This window comes from Cyprinus carpio, chromosome B10 (assembly GCF_018340385.1).
Source record: "Cyprinus carpio isolate SPL01 chromosome B10, ASM1834038v1, whole genome shotgun sequence".
Taxonomy (NCBI): Eukaryota; Metazoa; Chordata; class Actinopteri; order Cypriniformes; family Cyprinidae; genus Cyprinus; species Cyprinus carpio.
The window spans coordinates 20,470,938-20,495,034 of record NC_056606.1 but is presented as its reverse complement, the minus strand read 5'-3'; the positions used below and the strand labels follow the sequence as shown (position 1 = coordinate 20,495,034).

Genomic DNA, 24,097 nt, shown 5'->3' with positions numbered 1-24,097 from the left:
GTTTTGGTTGAAGTAGATACTAGTCAAATTTCATATACAAGAAATGTCAGTTGAGGTAAAATGCAACTTATTTCTTCTCTCACTGTGCAATTATACATTAAACATCTTAAAAAAAAAAAAAACACAGACCCATTTATTGCTTCAGATTTAAATCTCTCGTAAAGGCAACAAAACATTTATAAATAACTTATAAACCATCATACACTAGTTGGACAAAGTCAAATTCATACTGTTCAATGAGAAAACAATCAATCTAATGCTATTCTTCTCCGTAATTATTTCTAATACTCTGTAACAATTTATGAAATAAAAGAACACTTTAACACTGAAAGCTTCATGCATGCACTGCACGGCGTACTTACAGCATGAATACGTCAGAATAAGGTTTAAATATGGTTTCTAATGTCAGCTCAGCATGAAAGGAACACAATGGAAGAATCACTGTGACTTCCGAAACGTGATCTCTGTACAGAACCGGCTTTGTGGGCACTGTAAGTAGATGTAGAAAAGCTTACGTTTGGTAAAGGAGCAGTTTGCCCAGAACTAAAAATTAGCTGTAACAGAAAACAGATTTGGAGAAATGTGGCATTACATCACTTGCTCGCCAATGGATGCTCTGCAGTGAATGGGTGCCGTCAGAATGAGAGTCCAAACAGCTGATAAAAACATCACAATAATCCACACCACTCCAGTCCATCAATTAATGTCTTGAAAAGCTGCTTGTTTCTAAGAAACTGTTTGGACTCTCATTCTGACGGCACCCATTCACTGCAGAGCAACCACTAGTGAGCAAGTGATGTAATGCTAAATTTCTCCCAATCTGTTCTGATGAAGAAACAAACTCGTCTACATCTCGGATGGCCTGAGTAAATTTTACGTTTTTGGGTGAATTATTCCTTTAACTAAACTATAATCTGTTTACTTTTAACTCACTAAACAGTTTTAACAATCTAAACAGTGCTAGTGACTTTACACTTCAGGAAGAGAAACTGAAGATTCAGTCGCGTACAAACAAGCATGAGAATCAAAACCAATGTAGTTTCACTCCAGTTCACAGTGAATTCTGTTCAAGCATCTTTCGCGTCTGTTTCCGAGGATGGGAATGCTGGTGGAAAACAGCATTTGTGTCAAGAGATCAAGAACTGGGTAAATCTTACAAAACCTCTGGTCATATTTCACCTCGAAATCAAAATCAATATGCATTTAAGACTATTAAGATTCTTTGCATTGTGATATTATTTATAATTTTCATTACTATAAAGTGAAAAAAAAATATTGCGATACATTATGGTGCATTTGTATGGATTTAAAACCTTTTTTATCATTAAAATGAACAAATAATTCTAGTACAGTAATACATGTCTACTGAGAATCATGAGAATTATAAATGAGTATTTGTGAATAAAACGGGCTGAATTCTCATAAAAATAATGCATAATATGATGCAAAAATTCTTAATGGTATAAACAGGCTTTATTTTATCAAATTAAATATTTTATTGTGAAATATAACTAAAACTTTTGTGAGATTCTTCCGTGGGGATGAATTATAATAGTGTCAAAAAAAAATAAAAATAAAATAAATAAAATATGAATCAAATATACATACTTACTACTATAGACAAAAAATAAATATATGACTATGTAAATAAATTATTATATAATATTTTGAATCATATATCACAGATTTGGATTTGCAGTGGTCAATGCTCAATGTTTTTTTTTGCTACAAATGTCTCAGTTTTGAGCACTAACTGGGCCACGTGGGGTTCTCCAAACCCTATCTGCGTCAGCAAATTTCACGTCTCCAAACTATATTTACAGAGTTTCCCTTCACGTTTGTCACGCAGAGCTACGATTGCATCACATACAGCTACATCACGTAGCCACACTTACCAAATCAGCCTTGGCTTGATGCCAAAATCATATAGCACTACACACAGCAGGAAAACCAGACCAGAACGTGTGCTAAAACGATAGTTCAGTCCAACAATAGCTTATGAGACTCAAAGTGCCCTTATGCTCAAAATCTCAGAAAAACAGCACACAGGTGTTTGCAGCTGGGTCAGAGACATTATAAAAAGTGCATATCGTACAATAATTCTATTAGATACTGACGAAGAGTTGTATAATGCCTTTAAATGGTATTTGTGGCATACCGAACACACTTGTATGCCGGAAGCTTTGAGAGAGTGTCTACATGATTAGCATGCAAGAGCATACATACAGGAGTCTGCATGACTACACACTCGACGTGGGGCCGAACCCGCAGCCCCTAGAATCACAGTGAGATCACGTCCAGTGCTGAAGATGATGCACCTATTTGAACACACCACACTGTCCTCTGCATCGCTCAGTGTATTTGTGCTTGTGGTCAGCTCTGGAGCTCTCGGAGCCCCAGATTAGTGTGGTCAAATGGTGCTCTCGGTGTGCGCGTGCGTGTAGGTGTGCGTGCGATGCGACTGAGGGTTGGGGAGCGGCGTCGGGCTGCTGTTGGAGTTGGCATTGGTGTTCAGGTGCGACTGGTTCTGAGCGTGGATGTGCCGTTTGGACAGGCTGTTCTTGTCGTTGAGCAGCGAGGTGGTCTCGTCTGGACCGTTCTCTCTGGGAGCCGGCGGCGCTGTGGTGTGGTTCGCGGTGGTGGACATGGGAGGGGTCAGGGGCGGAAGAGGGCCAGGATCCAGACGGATATGGCTGCTCTCTGGGGACTGGGGTGTGCTGTCCAGTTTTGAAGCCAGGAGGCCGTTTTGGTACTGTGAACGAGTGACCTGAGAAACAGAAAAGGTCATTAATCAAACTTACATATGCTACTGCTCAATTATTATTCTTTTTTGGAAAGAAATTAATTATTTTTTATCATTAAGGACTCAATCCTATTCAACCGATCAAACGTGAGTAAATATTTTTATGTTGCAAAAGATTCATTAATAATAAGTGCTGTCATTTCTATTTCTAGTTTCCATAAAAATATTAAGCAACTGTTTTCAACATAATTAATAATACAAAATGCACAAATATTTCATTTGATCCCACTAACTCGGCACACCATCCTTAGTATTTGCCTATAATACATTCCACTTATTTTTGAAAAAAAAAGAGGCAAAAATATTTAAAATTAAATAAGTAAATATTCAAGCAAAAAAAAAACAAATATATCACATTAATATATTACTATTATTACATTAATACTATTACTAATATTATATTACTTCTATTACACACATGCATATAGATAGCTAGATAGACAGATAAATAGATAGACATATATAAACACAAAAACGCATATAAATGTTTGTCAAAATATTAATATTAATAATTAATATTATGTCTTGACTGACTATATTTGAAAATATTGACATTTCAATTAAATATAAAAAGAGGAATTTATATATATATATATATATATATATATATATATATATATATATATATATATATATATATATATATATATATATATATATATATAAAATTTAAAATATTATAATTTTATAATTTATATATTATAACATTCCTGAATTGTCATGTGACACTGAAGATTTGCGTAATAATGCAGAAAATTCTTTAAAATTACTTATTAAATATATTAAAATAAAAAAACGTTAATTTTAAATTGTAATAATATTTCATAATAATACTGTATTTTTATTAAATAATTGTTGCATTTGGGAGCATAAGACTTTAAACTGTCTCCTATAGACACTCACTGTTCAAACATTACTTTTATAGTTATAATTTTGAAAACTAAGCATAATTAAAATAATTATATAATTTTGTCTAACACTAGAGAGCAGATTGACCTGTTATCTATCTATCTATCTATATATATATATTAGATATAGTAAAAAAGCTGAAGTCAAGCTTCATATATACACACACACGTATATAATACAGTTGCTTTAGATATAGTAAAAAAGCTGAAGTCAAGCTTCAAAAAGCATCATAAAAACAGTTCATACAACTTGTGCGCTATTTTTCCAAATCTTCTGAAGTCATTCACACACTTGTGTGAAGCCCAGGCTGAAACATGATTGTTGATGGAAATAACATACCTTCACATACTGCAGGTCAGTGAGGGCCCGCACGTTAAAATCAGGGATGTACTGTGCCGCAGGGCTGGTATTGAGCTGACTGTTGCTGCCGCTGATGGACACTGAGTCGACTCTCTCTGTGCAGCTCAGAGACGCCGAGCGGTTCAGACCACTCACGTGAGACGGGGAGCGAAACTCTGCAACGCACAGGACTCCGTCACTTCATGTCACGGCACGCCTGCTTAAAAACACTCACACAGAAACTGAGTCAAGGAGTCCATCAGATACACACAAATACACAAAATGAAAAAACAACAGTGAAATGACATCATTGATGAGAGGGCAGCACGACAATAAACAAGGAGCAAACAACAACTCATATCACATTTGAAATGAATGGAAAGATTATTGCAAATGATTGGATGGTCATTGCAGACGTGCATTTGTGTGCGAGCAGCATTAGTCTGGTTACACCGGAGAGGCACAGATTATAATATAGTGTACTATTCATTATTATAATATTAGTATGTGACTATAAAGAGGAGATGATGTACATTAAAAAACCTCTATTACCTAAAATACTGTTCATCCAAAAGCACGTGGGGTCAGCACTGTAATAATAAATATTCTAGGGCCCTCTACAGGTGCTTTCATGAACTGCAACAGTCACAGCAGGCCTGTGCTTGGGTTTTGGCCATACAGTCTAAGGGTTTGGCGTTTTTACTGCGACAGTATCAGACAATAAATGAATGCTGACTGATGCGGACAAAAACACACAGCTGACTCAGAAGCACGTGGCTACTGAAACAAGCATGAGAGATTTTTCTCTGTTTACGAGCGACGCATCGTGATGAACTAGAACTCTCCGGTTATAATCAGTGAAATCATTTACACTGCAAAACATGACAAGTTTGTTGATAATTATTTTCATGTCGCTCGCGTACTCTCAGTGTAGTTGTTTAGTCAGTAGCGGTAACCCAAGTGAACGTGAATAAGTTCATAGGTGTTGCTGACGAAACCAATCAATCATCACAGCGATATCGGATAATTTCCATGATATCGGAAAATTGCCTTAGTATTCGACTATACTGCATTGCACTTAAGTCTAAAGCGTCCAAAAATGGACAGGTTGATGAAAATATCTTACAAAATTTGAATTCAAATGGACAACACGTCACTTCATGTAATTAATATTCATGACGCAAACAGTGCCTGGCACATCGCTGACTGAAAACATATATTTCCTGAGAACAAACCATAAAAGAAAACATGTGAATTTGTAAATATGTTTTAGCCCCAGACTAAGAAAAAGGGGCTATACAGATGTTTCTGAAACATTTATGTTTTAGTTAATTTAATTTTCAAAATGTCTATTTACTTTTTATTAATTATTTCAGTTTTAATAATTTTCCTATCAACTGAATTAAAATAATAATAAAAATATTAATAATAATAATAATAGTAACTAAGTTTATAATTCCTCTTTTTTTGTCTGTTAACATATGCTAATAATTATTAAGTATTTTTTATTAGTATTTTAGAATTTTTTAATTTTAGGGTTAATGATAACACTGCACTGCAAGTAATAAACGCTTACGCATATTTAGTCTGACTGATAAGGTATAATTATAGTAATAACATACAATTATTTTGCATTTTTTCATTCAAACAACAGCGCTCCTGTTTCATCAAGGCATCACAAATGGATAGCCTCAAAAAGCTCGTGGGACGTTTTCTAGTATATTCTGATACTAAGGCAACTCAGAATGGAGCAGGACTGAATCTTCAGGGTGGTGTGGATGTTGTGTTTGGTTGCAGGAGGTCAGGTGTGATGGACAGCAGGGTGAGTGTGTTAGTGGTTAGAGTAGAAGAGCTCTTCAAGACTGAGCTCAAGAGGACAACACCAGAGCCAACCAGTCCAGCAAGCTTCCATTGTACTAACATTGTCATTCAAATCTTTTTATATATTTCATATGCCACATCACTCATAAGCCATCGCTCACAGTTAATTTCAAGAGTTATCATGTTTGCTAAGCTAATATCTCAAAACTAACACAAATAGATACCCAGCACAAACAGATCAGTGATGAAAGTACATTTTTTTAAGATCAAACTGTATTCTACTTTTTGGTACTGAATAAATATTTCCTAATAAACAGAGAAAATACACTTTGCATGTGCATTTGAATTATTTACTATCAATATTTTATGCAGTAATAAAATTCTTTTTTATAGATACAATGCTTAAAATGTGCTGTATAGGTTTTGAAACAGCTTTTAAATCACTAAATAAAATAAACTTAGATTTTGCATTATTTTTGTAACTTAAACGGACTTAAGAGAACGATAAAAGTTATATTCTATAGCCATATGCTATATTCTAGCTCTTCTGAATGCAAACAATAATTTTGTATGAGGGAAAATAATGGCACTATTTACCTAAAGTTGCCTGCTATAGCGTTTTAAGTCTTATTTATGCTCGCACACATTCAAACCTGGTGTCTCAAGATGAGTTGTGTTAACTTTGAACTCAACAATGTCAAACATTTTTGCTTTTGCAACTCTCATGGCTCACTGGTATCAAGTTTGAATGTTTTGAATGAACGCAAGCACACACTTTTTTTTAATGAGAAAATACTGAATATTTCCTAAAAATAAATGTTGCATTTGCATTTTTAATCAGCTGGAACTTGTTAGTCTATGCAGTACTTGTATCCATGTATTTTTATTGTAATAAATAAATGGCTAAAATTGCTGTCTCGGCTTTAGAACAGCTTTTAAATCACTGTAAATAAATAAATAAAATGTGAACTTGCTGGACAACGGGTAATTTTTTCATTTTAAACTAGCTCCTGTCCCACACCACCCCATGCTAGCTACCCCTACATCCCTGAGTTAGCACCCAGCATGCAGGGCATTTACCTGGGAAACGCGAGAACAGAGAAAACCTCTTAAGCGAAAGGCGGCGCGGACGAGGCGACACCACAGAAGGAGAGAGAGGGGGGGTGACAGCTGAGGAGGACGGGGGGAGAACCAGAGCAGAGGAGAGACAGAGAAGCTCTTTAAACACGCCTCACATCAACATCCTGCCCAGAGCTGCTTCAGCATCAGCAGCCGCTGAAGGTACAAATCCCTCATTATAGGACACTATGGAAACATCACATTTTCTTTAAAGGGGAAATGCTATGCTACTAACCTTGCCTTTGAAAGTAAAACATATTTTAGTGATGCTAAAAGCATATTTCACCCAAAAATTGTCTTTATCACTCCACCTGTATGACTTTCTCCCTTCAGTGGTACCTAAAATGTAGATATTTTGCAGAATGTCCAAGCTGTTCTTTTCCATGCAAGGAAAGTGTACTTCACATTGCCAACAGGCTTCAAAAATTAATAAAAAACATGGTAAAAATGGTCCATATGCTATACTTGAATAATAAAAAAGACCAAAAATTAAGTCATTATTCAACAATGGGCTGAATTAGTTCTAATTAATTCTAATTCCAGAACCAAATTAAATGATTAGGCCGATTGAAAAAAGCTGATTCAAAAGTATGAAGTCTTAGGAATTCAACATTCTCTGCCAAGGAAAGCATGTCAGCATTTTCAGTGAATAACAATATTTAAGCAGTTTTCTCACACTTCTATAGTGATATTTGCATTGTTTTTATAATCTTAAAGCACTAAAAAGTAGCAGAAAGTACCTTCAGCTCTTCTGGATGCAAGTAATAATTTTGTGTGAGGAAAAAAAACAAAAACAAAATGTAAGTCATTATTCAATTAAGAATTCTCTGCCATAGCTCTCAAATCTCATTTACACTTGCACACATTCAAACCTGTTGCCTTAAGATTAGTTTGAAGTCAACATCAAATATTGTTGGTTTATACTCTGCTAATTACATCAATCAATCAATCAATCAATCAATTTCATTTAGTGAAATAATGTTTAATTATTCGATGGCAAAAAATTGTCCGTTGCAGCTCTCAAATCTCATATACACTTGTAAACATTCATATTTGTGCCAACTGTTTTTGTCAAAAACGTAACATTTTGTTGGTTCATGTGAATGTAGGGGTGTGCAATACTGACAAAAAATGATATCTCAGTTTTTATTGGGATTTTTTGATTACAATAACTAAATGATATTCTGCTGAGTGTGTTTTATGCTGGTATCTTGGCTGGTTTAGGCCTGTCATGGATAAATAAATATGGCACTATTGCCAGCAGGTGGCAGATAGTCTCTGTATTAATGAGTGATTCAATGAATCATTAATTCAAATCATTCATTCAAAACAGCCGATTCATTTAGAACTGAAGCAAGCGGCTGTCTTTAAGAATGGGTTTTTGAATCTTGGACTTCAAAAACAGATTCATTCAGGAATAAAACACTGCAGTGTTGCTCTGAGACGCAAAAATTGATGCTTTGGTTCTGTTTGTAACTATTTCATTGGCGAAAATTGGTGAATTGGCGAATTGTGTCTAAAATGTAACTCACGCAATATTAACTTGATGTTTGTTGAACTGTTGTTTTAAGATAATATCATTCGCCACCACGTTCTTTAAAAAAAAACGGCACTGTTGCTTGTGTGATATTACTTAAATGTAAATATAAAAAACAAACAAACCCATATAGGGGTATTTTTACTTTCATAACTTGAATTACAGGGAAATTTTAACGCAATTCTAATAGGCTCAATCACGCATTTAGGGTCAACTTGCATATTGTTAAAACACCAATTACGATATTATCGCAGATGATAAATATCGCACACCCCTTTTTGAATGTTTTGAATAAATGCAAGCTTAAATTTGATTTGGAAGATAATTTTAGGTTTGTTCATTGCAAAAAAACAAACAAAAAACTATTAACTGGCTACAGAAGACTTGAAATATATACAGACTTTTACTTCTTTTTTTTATTTTTATTTTTTTTATTTTTGCACGTGCGTATGAATCCCCATCCATTAGCAGTGTGTGGAAAAAAGCAGCTTGGTAATTCTGCTAAGCATCTCATTTTGGGTTTCAAGATTGAAAGAAAATACGAGCTTTGAGTAAAGGCCAGCGGATCAGTCACATGAGCCCTCGTCTCTTACGCAGTGTTTCTAAAAACACACATAGCCACACATTTAGATGCTAAGCACAGAACAGAATCAGACACATAGTGACGCTCGGCCAGCAGATGTCCCTGCAGTCAAATGTGTCCCGTTTAGCCCCCTACCGGCAGCCCCAGTGTTATTATGTAATACAGAAGACTACACTTACAATGACAGATCATGACAAAGTGCACTGGGAGACGCTAAAAAAAACATGGCACTGACAAGATCCATCACTTAAACGAAGGCTGGCCAGCAAACATATCAACAGACACATCACAAATCAACCTGGTTCAGAAAATAGATTCATTCAAAAAATCATATGATCAATTCTATCAGCATTTACTGTGCTGCATGCTTTTTTTCATGCAATTACAATGACTGAGACGCTTTCTAGCCTCCATAAAAAGAAGACAGCTTTTGAATGACACACGGGTGAGTAAATGATGACAGAATTTGAATTTTTGGGTGGACTGGCCCTTTAAATGAACTATTCACACTCTTTGATTAGAGAAAATAAGAGTTAAAAACGCAAGGTAAAACACTCACCCAACCACCCTGCATACAAAGCAACAACACCATAATAAGAGAAATTAAAAATACAACCACAGCCCCAAAAAAATAAGTCCTCAACTTCCACCCGACCCTGAAAGACAGGCATGAGTTAATTAGTTTCATTAGTTACAAAAGTCAATTGCGCAGGACATTTTGCTGAATATATTTTAAATAATTTGGGAACAATCATTAAGACAACAACCTAAATAATACATTGGCAATAAAACCTTTGTGGCTTTGCATGTTGTCCTTCAAGATACTGAAAGTTCTTAAATAATCGAACCACATTTTTAAAAACACTTACTAAACATTTAAGTCAAATGCATCTAATTTTGAAATCTTAACCTGTTTCCTTGAAGAACAACCAGTTGCATCTCCATAATTAAAGACGAATGACACAAAACCCAACCGAAACTCCCACAAGGAGCGTGAGGTCAGTACTTTTAGTAGTTTGAAACCAGTCGTGTGTCACACCACATTCTAGCGTACACACAAATTTGCCAATGTCTCAGACGTCATATTTTCCCCATTTTCCATCCCAATGGAGAGACAGCCTTCCCTCTCATTTTCAGAAAAAGGTAACCGGATCCACGGCGCTCGGATTGCACGACACACGGATCCTGTCACTCTATCTGCGTCTCCTCTGCTCTGGTGTCTATATTCAGGTAGACACTCCAAACACAAACAAAGCTCGCCAACACTTTGCTGCTTTCTGCTACGCCAGCAAATCAGAGCCTAATCGAGTTTCATAAAACAAAACAAGTGTTGACACTTTTTTTTATTTACTAGAGTAAAATTTGACTTAACTACTACTTTTACTACTACTAAATAAATCTTTACATTCATGAAAAACTAACTTATAAAAAAATTATATATACATATATATATACATATATATATACACACACACTACAGTTCAAAATTGGCGTCAGTAAGAATAATTTATTTATTTAAAGAAATTGACACTTTTATTCAGTGAGGATGCATCAAATTGGTTCAAAGTGATAGTAGACATTTATAATATTACAAAAGATCTCTATTTCAAATAAATGCAGTTCTTAAACAAAAAGATGGTTTCCACAAAAACATTAAGCAGCAAAGCTGTTTCCAGCATTAAATGTGTAAATCCTAATAGTAATACCTACAAATCAACATTTATCAATTACTAAACTTAACTTAATTTTTGTTGTTGTTGCTAAATCCAGAAGCCAAAACAAAATCAATAAATTACTTAAATTTTAAATATTAATACATTTGTTCATTGAATACATTTACAATATTTAAAAGTATAAATATGTATTATTTTAATAATTTTAAACATAATAATTGTAATAATTTTAATCATTTGTAAAAAAAAAAACAAAAATAATTATTTAAATTAAAATTAATAAAAATAAAAAGTATAAATATATTAATTTATTTGTAATCATTTTATTAAATATACTTAATTAGAAGTATAAGAAATTATAAAAATAATTTAAATATTAAACAAACAAAACAATACATTTATTCAATCATTCATTTGGTCAAGGCCTTTGCTATTTAACTGATTATGTTCGTTGAACCTTACGTAAAGTCAAAAACAATCAATTACTAAAACATATTTAATAAATATATTAATATATTTAAATAAATTGAATATACTGAAAAATATACAAAAACAAAGTATATATTTAATAAATCTATTTTTACTTTATAATACTTTCATTTAGTCTACAAAATTATCAAATAAAGTTAAATATAAACCAAACAAAACAATACATTACACCATTATTTGATCACATTGAAAATTCTGTTTAAATGATACATTTGAAATAGTTTTACAACTCATTAAAATAAAGGAAGATTCAATCTGGAAATTAGCAGAGTAAATTAATTAAATTAAATTAAATTAAGTAAATTTAAGCAGCCATGTGGTTTGAAGTCCAGCGTGACGTAACGTTCCCTGACACATCTGCGGGGATGATTATGACTGCGCTAAACACTCACACTGGCGTTGAGAAAGGGTTAACCTTGTCCTGGCTGACCCCCCGCGGAGCACACAGCAAATCCAGGATGTGATTTACTGATCCCTGGGGGCCGAGTGCCACGTCTGCCCTGTGACCTGTCACAGCTCGTTCTACCTTGACCATCGTCAATCTTAAGCCACGTTAAGTAAGCTGCCGCACATATATTCAATTCAGATGACTGGAAAGTATGCGGGAGGTTAAAGGTTGCACTATTGTGTCGATCCCTGTACGAGTTCAAATACAAGTCAATATCTATATACATGTATCATCTGCTTGCTGTAGTGTGGACATGCAAAAGTCTTTCCATCAATCTCGCCTCTGATTGGACTGTTTCGCCAAAACAAGGGCACGGAGATTGCACAGCTTTGATTGGTTGTGTATTCAATTGTGAGTGAGAGTGTGTATGTGTTGCTGGCAGAAAGGGGGTGGGATTAGAGCTGCTATGCTCAGGATCCTTTTCTTACGTAAGAGGGATCAATTAGTGAAGGGCAGGCCTGTCCGATGCAGGGCCTCTTCTAGCTAAACCTACAGTGAGGTCACAGACGCTCCCAACAGACCCGTCTGTGCAACTCTACACCAGGACAGGGCAGGCGAGGGGGACCAACGAGCCGCCAATCTCAAAATACACCATTAATAAAAGGTTGACAAAATTAACCAGCGGTACATGCGAAGGAAAGCATCACTATTACTAATGCTCAAACTTCATATGTGACCCTGGAGCACAAAACCGGTCTTAAGTCGCTGGGGTATATTTGTAGCAACAGCCAAAAATACACTCTATGGGTAAAAATTATACATTTTTCTTTTATGCAAAAAATCATTAGGATATTAAGTAAAGATCATGTTCCATGAAGATTTTTTTTTTAAATTTCCTACCATAAATATATTAAAACTTAAGTTTTGATTAGTAATATGCATTGCTAAGAACTTAATTTGGACAACTTTAAAGGCGATATAATCAATATTTTGATTTATTTGCACCCTCAGATTCCAGATATTCAAATAGTTGTATTTCGACCACAAATTGTCCTAACAAACCATACATCAATGGAAAGCTTTTATTCAACTTTCATATGTTATATAAATCTCAATTTTGAAAAATTGACTCTTAAGACTGGTTTTGTGGTCCAGGGTCACATATCTCTAGTACTAAGCGTTAAAACTCTGTATGTGTTTCATTCTGTGCCACTTGTGCTACAGTCTCAAAAAAAAAGGTACAAAAGTTGTCACTGGGGAGGTACCTTTTCAGAAGGTACATCTTTGTACCTTATTTACCACTAAAGGTTGCATATTGGTACCTAAAATGTACATATTAGTAGCTAAAGTGTACATATTAGTACCTAAATGGTACATATTTGTACTTTTTATAAAGGTACCACCCCAGTTACAGCTTTTGTACCTTTTTTCTGACAGTGTAAATCAAACACCGTCAAAAAGAGACCAAACTTAAGAAGAAAAAGAAGAAGAAGTTTTATTTATATAGCGCCTTTCCATAGCTCAAGGTCACTTTAACATAATGCTATACGAGACATTTACACACCCACATACACAGTACAGACATATAAGGCCACATATAGCCATATTATCCAAAATACATATAAAAAAAATATGTTTTTAGCTGAGTCTTTAAGGTTGACAAAGAAGATATATTACGAAGTGTAATATATAATTTAGGATCATTATCACTAAATGACCTACCACCTACAGTGGACAGCCGAAAACGAGGAATGGACAAAAGACCTAGCTCAGATGATCTGAGGGACCGGGCAGGAGAATAAGAGTACAATAGATCAGACAGATATGGAGGTGCAAGACCATTTAATGCTTTAAATGTTAGAAGCAATATCTTAAAGTGGATACATGATGCCACAGGTAGCCAGTGAAGATCATGCAGTAGAGGAGTAATGTGAGTAGAACGCCTGGTGGAGGTGAGAACTCTTGCTGCGGAGTTTTGAACATACTGTAACCTTGCAATAAGTTTTTTAGCCAGACCAAGAAATAGAGCATTGCAATGCATGAATTAAGGTTTCAGTATCAGCTAGAGTTAAAGAAGATCAAAGACATGCAATATTACAAAGATGGAAAAAATAAGTTTTAACAACAGAAGAAGTGTGAGAGGCAAAAGATAGAGATGAGTCAAATAAGACACCAAGATTATGGACATATGAAGAAGGCTTAACATGAACCCCATCAATTTCAAAGGACTGGTCAATCCTTCTGACTGATGTCAATTATTAGAATTTCCGTTTTGTTATTTAGTTTTAGGAAATTTGAAAGACATCCATTGCTTGATATCCCTGATGCATGCAGTAAGTGAGTCAGGCAACGATGGCCTATCAGAGCTGGTGGTTAGGTAAATTTGAATGTCATCAGCATAGCAATGAAACTGAAGTCCATGCATGCGTATGATGTCACCAAGTGGATATATATATAAATGATAAACAGAAGTGGGCCAAGAACTGAACCTTGAGGAACACCCCGTGAGACTGGAGCAGTGGCAGATTTATACCCTTGTATGGTGATATAATATTTCCTTTCGCTGATGTAGGAAATGAGCCAGGAAAGAGCTGAACCAGTGATACCGATATCAGAAAGACAAGAGATAAGTATTTCATGGCAGACTGTGTCAAATGCAGAGCTTAGATCTAGAAGAATCAAGATGTTTATTAACTCAGAATCCATAGACAGAAGAATGTCATTAACCACACAAAGAAGAGCTGTTTGAGTGATATGTGATGAATCAAATCCTGACTGAAAAGGTCCAAAAAGGCCATTAGCATTTAAGAAAGATCTCAATTGTGAAGCCACAACTTCTTCAGGAATTTTACTTAAGAATGGTAAATTTGAGATTGGCCTATAATTGTTCATGTCTAGATGGTCAAGAGCCATTTTTTTAAGTATGGGGGTCACCGCAGCCATTTTTAATTCTGCTGGAACTATAGCAGATGCTAAACTACAGTTAATCAGTGTTCCTGTGGCTCAGTGGTAGAGCATTGCGTTAGCAGCGCAAAAGGTTGTGGGTTCAATTCCCAGGGAACTCACATGCTGGTAAAAAAAAAAATGTATAGCCTGAATGCAGTGCAAGTTGCTTTGGATAAAAGCATCTGCTAAATGCATAAATGTAAATGTAATCATATGTGTTATGTAAAGTTCAACCTCAGGAACATGCATCTTAAGCAAAACAGTAGGTGTAGGATCAATCTGGCAGGATGTAGAATTTGACTTCACAATTAGATCACTTAGCAGAAGTAGTGAGAGTAAAAGCAGAAAGAGAGTATGTTTAGTGAGCCGAGTCAGCTGACAAGTTAACATCTGAGTCAGTTGTATGAGGGGTGTCATTGGAAATGGATTCAGTGATTACCTTTAATTTATCTGAAGAAGAAATTTAAAAAGTCATTCACAAATGCCTCAGAGCCAGAAATAACATGTTGAGGAGGGGATAGTGAGTTTGTTAACCATAGGGAACAGAGATTTGGGCCTGCACATGGAAATCTTAATAGTAAAACAAACATATGAGGATCTTGCAGCATTGAGAGGATTACGGTAATTGAGCAAATGTTCTTTCAAAGCCAAAGAGTGAGCAATAAGTCCAGTTTTCCTAAACAGTCTTTCCAAGCGATGTCCCATAGCTTTCATTGCTCTGAGTTCTGGAGTGAACCAAGGTGAAACGTACAGATGGAACCAGTCTAGTTTTAAGAGGGGCATGTTTCTCAAATATTTGGGAAATGGTATTATTATAGATGCTGCATATTTCAGATGGACAATTGGATAAACAATCTGACAGGGTAGAAACCCTTACTGAATCAGAAAAAGCAGACGGATCCACAAAACAGGTTTTACGATAAGTGAGCAGTTTTTTCACTAGCGATGTAGAAACTGGAAAACCAAAACTGAAGTTTAGTAGTTTGTGATCAGAAAAGGCAAAATCATTTCCACTAACAAGAATATTATATAAGCCAGATGTACATATAAGATCCAGTATATGACCTCCGGAGTGAGTAGCAAAAGTTACACGTTGAGTTAGACTAGTGCAGTCCAGAACAGAAATCAATTTATTGCATTGTATAGTGTTTTCATGTATATTAAAGGCAAGAGAAAGTAACTTACTAATCTCAGGGAAAAAATCTGCATGAAATTTTGGAGGTCAATAAATTAAGATTACAGCCATCAGTGTTTTGCCAGTCATTTTCAATGCAAGATATTCAAAAGATGCAACGTCATGGAACTCGATCTTAGATATTTTGATACTCTCATGACAAACTACAGCCAGCCGTCCATCTCTACGATGGAGATGAGCTTGAGAGAAATAGATGTACCCAGGTGGAGTTAAAAGGTTTAAATTGAGAAAGTCATTGGGCACTTGCAACAAAACCATCAAAACCAGCATTAAAAGTTACAAAACATACATCAAATAAAGCCAAGTATGTTGACCCATAATCAGAATTTGTGCTCTGCATTTAACCCATCCAAACACAACACAAACACAGCACTGAACACACACACACACAGTGAACACACACCCGGAGCAGTGGGCAGCCATTTATGCTGCGGCGCCCGGGGAGCAGTTGGGGGTTCGGTGCCTTGCTCAAGGGCACCTCAGTCGTGGTATTGCCGGCCCGAGACTCGAACCCACAACCTTAGGGTTAGGAGTCAAACTCTCTAACCACTAGGCCAAGAAGCGAGTGTTCAATGGCGCACATCACATATCTGAGAATGCAGTATTACAGATCCCAAGGATGGGATCAAAGCATAATGGTCTCAGATTTCCAGAGTTGACTACACAATTTTACTGTTGTGTTTTCCTAGAAGCACAGGTGTTGGTACAGATAACCTGAATACTATTTGAAGACGAGCAGCGATAAGTTCGAAGTTTCTTCCGTGAACAGTGTATGTAGCGGGGTCGGCGTAAAAATTCCAAGTTGTTCACACCATTTATAAGTGTCCGATGCAAAGCAGAGAGATCCTTTTAAAGTTCTAAGTTGAGCAGAAGAAAATTGCAAGGCCATCTTAGGAGAAGTCACTTTATTAACTTTATTAAGGACGTGCTCCGAAGCATTCAAGATTTCTAAGAGTTGAAAATGTTATTTTCAGGTCTATGCTCAAAAAGCAGTAGTATATGGATCAGAACTATTCCATAAATATGCATAAAATCCCCTAAAAATACAAAATATTATTATTATTTTTTTTTTTTTTATATTTTTAGTTTTGATTAATTTTGATTAATTTCACTGAAATGAAAATATTTTTAATTTTTAACCACCACACAAACAGGGCCAGAGGGTTAAAACACCCTAGAAACCAAATAGGAACACCCTGGCAACCACCTAAAACACTAGAAAACTCCCTAGAAGTTCTATGTGGCTGCCAAGGCATTGCTATGTGGTTGTTATGGTGTTCTAGGTTGCTAGTCTAGTTCTGGGCTTGGTAACAACCTAACAACTACGTAGCAATGCCCTGACAACCTCTCACAATATCCTGCATCATGGCAGTGAGTTTTGCACAGAAAGCACCACTCATGTTTTCTTCAGAAAAATCTGCTCTATTTTTAGACATGTATAATCCTCCACTCAAAATTCTGAGCAATGACAGGCAGAGAGAAATATTTGTGGATGGTTGTACAACTGGCATCCCTGGAGCAATGTCACGGGGAGCGAGTCCCCTGCACAAGTCAAATGGTGAGGGGTTACATGGGACACAATGGGTGAATCACACGGTAGCAGCCCTGAGGGAACAGGCAAATTCTCTGACCCTTTCTCCTTCTCTCATACTCCCAATCTCTCTGGTGCAGTAAAACGGTACCAGACAGTTCATTTTAAAAAAGGTCATATTATTAATGTGAGACATGTATGTCCAGGTCACCACAAGGATGCTAAGGAGTTCTAAATGGTTGCCAAGGTGTTACTATGGAGTTGTTAGAGTGTTCTGGGAATGCTTACTGGCTCAGATCAAAAGAGTACATCCTCAAGTCTCTGTGATTTTCTAAATATGCACCAATTTTTTTTTTTTACTTATATATATATTATATATATATATATATATATATATATATATATATATATATAATGTAATATATATGTATATATATATATATATGTATATATATATATATATATATATATATTATACTTTGATATTTAGTTGATATTTAAAGATATTGTAATTTCAGTAACTTCATTTAAATAAATGACTAAATAAAAATTAAAATAAACCAGCATTACTTGCAGTTTTTTTGATATCTGAAAATAATATTTTATAGTATATAAACTCTGAAACAGAGGCAGATTCAATAAAAAGGTCTAATATACTGTATACTGTACTGTTCCAAAGTTTGGGATTTAATTTTTTTTTTTTCAAGGCTGCATTTATTTGATAAAAACAGCAATATTTTGAAATATTATTACAATTCAAAATAATGGTTTTCTTTTTTAATATACTTTAATATAACTAAAATGTATTCCTGTGATGCAAAGCTGTATTTTCAGGATCATTACATCAGTCTTCAGTGTCACATGTTCCTTCAGAAATCATTCTTTTATGCAGATTAATTATCGATGTTGAAAACAGTTGTGCTGCTCAATTTTATTTTCTAACCTGTGATGCATTTTTTATGATTCTTTGATGAATAGAAAGTTTAAAAGAACAGCATTTAGTCAAAATCAAAATCATTAATGATGCTAAAAATTCATCTTTGCCACTACAGAAAAAAATTATAAAACCCATTAAAAAAACATTAAAAATCATACTGATCCCAAACTTCTGAACGGTACTGTATCTTCTGTATCTCTAACATTTTAACCAATAGCAATATATGCCTCATCAAGCATGACTAACGTGACTGATTATTGAAGGTATTAGCACACTTTCCATTTTAGCACTTTTACTGGTAGCTGAAAGCATTTTCAAACCAACCTAAATATTCTGCCAAAGTCTACAGAGCTTCCAGCTGAATTCTCCGCCGTTAAGTTTTACTAACCTGAAGGATAAGGACGAAAAAGTCGACAGGTTTTCCGCGCTGATATAAATAGTGCTGTTGCGAGCGCTTGTCGTTCTCGTTGAACTTGATCTCCTGAATGACATCCGGGTGCTTGAGGATTCGCAGTAAGACCTTGTCTGAAATCTGGATCGGACTGAAAAGGCTCACCTCTAAGGAAAGATGGGACACGACAAAGATCCTCTGTTATTTGCAACAGCAAATGCTCACAGACTGAGGGGTCTTCTAGACGTAACAGCTCACCTGTAGCGAGGAAACGATGCGCTGCCAGCATTAGTTGTGGGGATATCTTGACTTTGGATTCCCTCTCATGTTTGAAAGCAGAAAAGTCCCTCTTGTTTTTGTCCGGATCCACTTTCTTTCTGTTACGATTGTCAGCTAGAAGGCAAAAAGAAATCAGTAATCACTCAACCAATGCTCAACTAATAGTCTCAATGATCTACTTAGGCTTACGTTGCTTTTGGGAAAGCCTAGATCAATAAATAAATTGAATTAATTGGTCAATTCTATTGGTTATATCTCATGCCTAGACTTGAAATTTCGAAGACAAGTAAGAAAATCACTAGCATGAACATACTGTAGAGATCAGACTCGTCCAGGATCTCAGATTTGATGATCTCCTCAATGACGTCCTCCAGCGTGACCAGACCCAGAACCTCGTAGAACGGATCTCCTTCACCCTCATTATTCACCTTCTGAACGATGGCCAGGTGGGATTTACCTGTGGACAGAAAAACCTGAGCCACAAATCTCCCACTAAACATGTCGAACACTTGGAAAATGTGCTGTAATTGCAAATTGAACGGCTTCTTAATAGTTATTTGACAAAGATTTAGTTCACACCAGGCTAGGAAACCCACTGAGTGGGTGTGGAATAATTCAAACCATATTCGTATGGAAGCACTGCATGGACATGCATATTAATGAGCTGTATTATTATCACTGCAGTCTGAAAACCCCATGAATTATTCATCATCTTGTTTTATCCGAGGGGCCGGATCAATCATAAACGTTTAAGCTATACGGGACCATTAGCGCTGCATGTTTGGAGCCAGAAGAGAGTCAGATCAGAAGTGCTACTAAACTTAGAGCGAAAAGAGCTTAGGAGCGGGAAATGACGGAGATGTCTGGGGATTAGAAAAAGAAAGGAAAAAGGAAAGGATGAAGCAAGACAGGAGCAGACGATACATTGATGGTATTTAAAGTTAAAGGGATACTCCACCCCAAAATGAAAATTTTGTCATTAATCACTTACCCCCATGTCGTTCCAAACCCATAAAAGCTTTGTTCGTCTTCGGAACACAATTTAAGATATTTTGAATGAAAACCGGGATGCCTGTGACTGTCCCATAGACTGGCAAGTAAATAACAGTGTCAAGGTCCATAAAAGGTATAAAAGTTGTCGTCAGAATACTCCATCTGCCATCAGACGTGCAATCTGGGTTATATGAAGCGACAGGAACACTTTTTGTAAGCAAAGAAAACAAAAATAACGACTTCAACAATTCCTTTGTCAACAGTCACCTCTGTGTCTCTCCATATCACCTTATGCTGCGTATGCTCTTCTGTATCATCTGCGCCACACACAGCCACACCACAAGGATGCGCTGTTTTATTTCAAATCAAAGCTAAATACACGTAGAAACAGCACATCCTTGTGGCGCAGATGATACAGAAGAGCATACGCAGCATACGGTGATATGGAGAGACACAGAGGAGACTGTTGACAAAGGAATTGTTGAATAAAGTCGTTATTTTTGTTTTCTTTGCTTACAAAAAGTGTTCCCGTCGCTTCATAAAACCCAGATTGCACGTCTGATGGCAGATAGAGTATTCTGATGATGTCTTTCATACCTTTTATGGAACTTGACAGTGTTATTTATTTGGCAGTCTATGGGACAGTCACAGGCCTCCCGGTTTTCATCCAAAATATCTTAAATTGTGTTCCGAAGACAAAACGGAGCTTTTACGGGTCTGAAACGACATGGGGGTAAGTGATTAATGACAAAATTTTCATTTTGGGGTGGAGTATCCCTTTAAGAGGGAATCTGAAAATGCTGCAAAATCAACACTATACTGTATAATACTGAATTTGTGAAACACTTAATGCTCAAATCTGAACCAAAATAAATGGATGGACTAATACAGAAGTTCTGATTAATGGCTACAAGGAATTATTGTATTTTGTTATATGTTAATGCATATATTTCACCAATAAAGGTCTGAACTATATTTAAAATACAAGTAAAATCAGGTATTAAACATGCATTTAAAAAAAATAAAAAATTGGCCAATTACTTCTATAAAAAAAAAAAGTTTAAAACTTTTTGTTCAAATCACTAACCCTAAACAACTCTATTTTTTTATTATCCCTAATAAGTGATCGTAAACAGAGGAAATACGCTGATTTTTTTCTGAAATCCAGGGATTTATAGTACAAGATTTAGCCTTATTTTAGACTAAAGGAAGCATCAGACCAGCTAATATTTTCTCACTGAAATGTACTCCAGTGTTCCTGAGGGACTGACATTTAAGCAAACAACCAACATTTACTTGTTTGCATAAGTATAAGCTTACTTACATGCATTCATATCTCAGTGGAGCTCATTTTAAACAAATACTGAAAACACATTTGAATAGGGTGTAGAGTTTCTACAAATTTATAATCAAATGCAATAAAAGCTGTATCCCGAGCTGACATTTTGGACAATACAGTGCCTGTCACAACGCTTTTGTCCCTCTGTGGCACCTCTGCAGTGCTGCAGTGATTGGGAGATGAAAAACACAGTGGGAGGAGCTTCAAACTGCCAATCATTTCAAAACACTGCCCATACAACTCATCATTAATCTAACATTACTACTCTGGGGTAAAACTGTTTTCAAATGAGCTTCAACAGCTTGTACAAAAATCATACCAACATAATCGTTATGATTAAAGTCAATAAAGTGAAATAAAACATGCATTTGGAAGACACTTATTATTTTCTTTGAATTTAAGGTATATGCACTGTTATTTTAGTATTAAGACACTATTATAGTTTTTTTATTAATATCAATATTATATAGAATAAATTGAATTTTTTTATTAAAATCATATTTTTCATTTTCATTTTAGTTAAATTTTCAAGTTTTTTTAACTTTAATTTTTATTTCAGTTAACATTTATTTTACAGAATTTACAAAAGTTTTAAAAAGTTATGATTTTTTTTTTTACATTTTTAATCGATTTTAATTTTAGTTTAAAATTTTGCTAACTATAATAACTATAATAACCCTAAGCATACATTTTAGCAGTTCATAATTCAATTACAATAAAAAATAAAAAACAAAATCTCATTTGTTAACATTAGTTAACACACTCAAAACATTGTTAGTTAACTAACATGAACTAACAATAAGCTATATATTTTTACTGCATTTATTAATGATAAATAAGTTCGTTCACAGTGCGCTTACTAATGTAACCAGATAAAACTTCTGATATTAAAAATGCATTAGTAAATGTTGAGATTAACATTAACTAAGATTCATAAATGCTGTAGACGTATTGTTCATGGTTTAGTTCATGTTAACTGATGCAAATAAAACCTTTTTGTAAAGTTTTACCAGCATCTTTAATAGATGAGCTAATCTGGATATTGAGGGGAACGTGTCTCCCTAAATTTCTATGTTGGTTACGGCCCCAAATCTGAGGCTAAAATTGGTAATCACAGTGAGTAATTGTGCAAACTCTGGTGGACAGGATGACGTTGTCAATTTTTTATGAGTGTCGAGTGCTTTTGGCAGCATGGGATTCCTCTGCCTTTTCTAGATGAGCTTCATATTGATCGGAGGCTGATACAGGAAGCATATGGTTATTGATTCGGCTCTCAGGGGGACTATCATCACCCAACAAAATCAACATCACCAATAAAAAAACTGCATGGAGCCAAAGCCTTTGCTTCGTTCTGTTCAAACCTTCAAGACTCAGGAAGATGCACATAAAACACAACCACTAACCTTTCTTAAACTCCTCCAGCATGGCATCCAGCTTAGTGTCGTGGAAGACGAAATGCACCGGGTGGTTGTAGAACTTGGTGACCGTTTTAAGCGTGGTGCAGTCGTCGGGGTCGACGAAGGCCAGGTCTTTGACGTACAGGATGTCCACGATGTTGGAGCGCTCGGTGTCATACACGGGTATCCGCGTGTAGCCGCTTTCCATGATCTCAGACATGGTGTTGAAGTCCAACACGGCGTCGGTGTGAATCAAGAAGCAGTTGCTCAACGGTGTCATCACATCCTCAACCGTCTTGGTTCTGAGTTCCAGAGCACCTTGTATGATGTTCAGCTCTTCCTTGACCAGATCGTTGTAGGGTTCGGTGACCTTCAGCATCTCCACCAGCTTCTCGCGGTTGTAGACGGTGCCGATTTCCTGCCCGAGAATGCAGTCCAAAAGCTTACTGACGGGGAACGACAAGGGGAAGGTCAGGAGCATGAAAAATTTTGTCAGCATGATGGTGTTGGCGCCTACGGCCAAACCGTGGCGCGAGCAGAGCGCTTGTGGCACGATTTCACCAAAAATGACAATGCCAACAGTAGACGCCACCACGGCTCCCAACCCCGACCCAATCAAATCATCTAGCAGGATCGTCAAAGTTGTGTTGACCAGCACGTTACCCAACAATAAAGAGCAAAGCAGATAGTTGCCCTTGCTTCGAATGGGTTCGATTTTGCGCGCATACTTCTTTTCCTTACTAGTTCCACAACTTTGCACAATGCGAAGCTCCATTGGATCCAACGCCATGAGCCCCAGGTTGAGTCCGCTGAACATGCCAGACAGCACCAGCAAGCCTGAAACCAGGATGATTTGGAGCCAAAGCGGTAGAAGAGATTCCTTCTCCTCTACGACTAACAATCTTCCATCATTTTCACCCAGCTGGACCCAATTGTCTCCCAAACCCTGCCTGACACATAGGCTGTAGGTCTTTTCTCGTTCACTCTTACGCAGTGGCTTCACATACACACTCACCAGACCTGACGTCCCTCTGCTGCTCACGTTCATGAAGGTGCTGATGCTCAGGTCTTTGGTGAAATCCTCACAAGTCCTGTTTAACGCGTCGCTGTCCTCCGTGAACCTGATGTGGGATGCTGCGTCTGGGTTCAGGTGCACCCCATAAAACCTGAGCAGGACGCTGCTCTCCTCCGTCACCTGGATGAGCCCGTCCTCCGTCGTGCTGGCCGCTTTGTCGCTCCTCTCCAGCCGCATGCCCAGGATCTGACTGCTGGAGCCGGGGCTCGACGTCTCCGTTCGCCCGCCGACAGAGCTCCAGAGGAACACGATGAAAGTTAGAAGACACCCCTGTCCGCTCCGCTCTGTCGCCATGTTTGTTGCGCTCTCTCCGCAAGGCTGGACCTTACGTCACGTCATCGCTGCCACACGCG

At 36.4% G+C, this 24,097-nt stretch overlaps 1 protein-coding gene across 2 annotated transcripts; it reads right to left on the bottom strand.

Moving 5' to 3' along the window:
* Positions 1–782: 782 nt before the first annotated feature.
* Positions 783–24,074, bottom strand: LOC109090395 (metal transporter CNNM4-like). 2 transcript variants are annotated; one of them, XM_042733137.1, is made up of 8 exons: positions 22,676–24,074; positions 19,254–19,397; positions 18,920–19,054; positions 18,659–18,828; positions 9,671–9,767; positions 6,953–7,042; positions 4,052–4,227; positions 783–2,767 (listed from the first exon to the last, which is right to left on the bottom strand). In XM_042733137.1, exons 1-8 carry the CDS (start codon positions 24,036–24,038, stop codon positions 2,411–2,413), a joined length of 2,532 nt encoding a protein of 843 aa, XP_042589071.1. In that variant the 5' UTR covers positions 24,039–24,074; the 3' UTR covers positions 783–2,410. The 2 variants fall into 2 exon arrangements, with proteins under 2 accessions (XP_042589071.1, XP_042589072.1); XM_042733138.1 differs by lacking the exon at positions 6,953–7,042 and having other exon boundaries at positions 4,052–4,250; positions 9,688–9,767.
* Positions 24,075–24,097: the final 23 nt, after the last annotated feature.

What these genes read in the sequence shown, in the direction of transcription:
- LOC109090395 (XM_042733137.1), bottom strand. Translation starts at nt 24,038, where the DNA reads ATGGCGACAGAGCGGAGCGGACAGGGGTGTCTTCTAACTTTCATCGTG. An exon ending in GCTGGAGGAGTTTAAGAAAG is followed by an intron (nt 19,398 to 22,675) that starts GTTAGTGGTTGT and finishes TTCTGTCCACAG; the next exon opens with GTAAATCCCACCTGGCCATC. An exon ending in GGACGAGTCTGATCTCTACA is followed by an intron (nt 19,055 to 19,253) that starts GTATGTTCATGC and finishes TTTGCCTTCTAG; the next exon opens with CTGACAATCGTAACAGAAAG.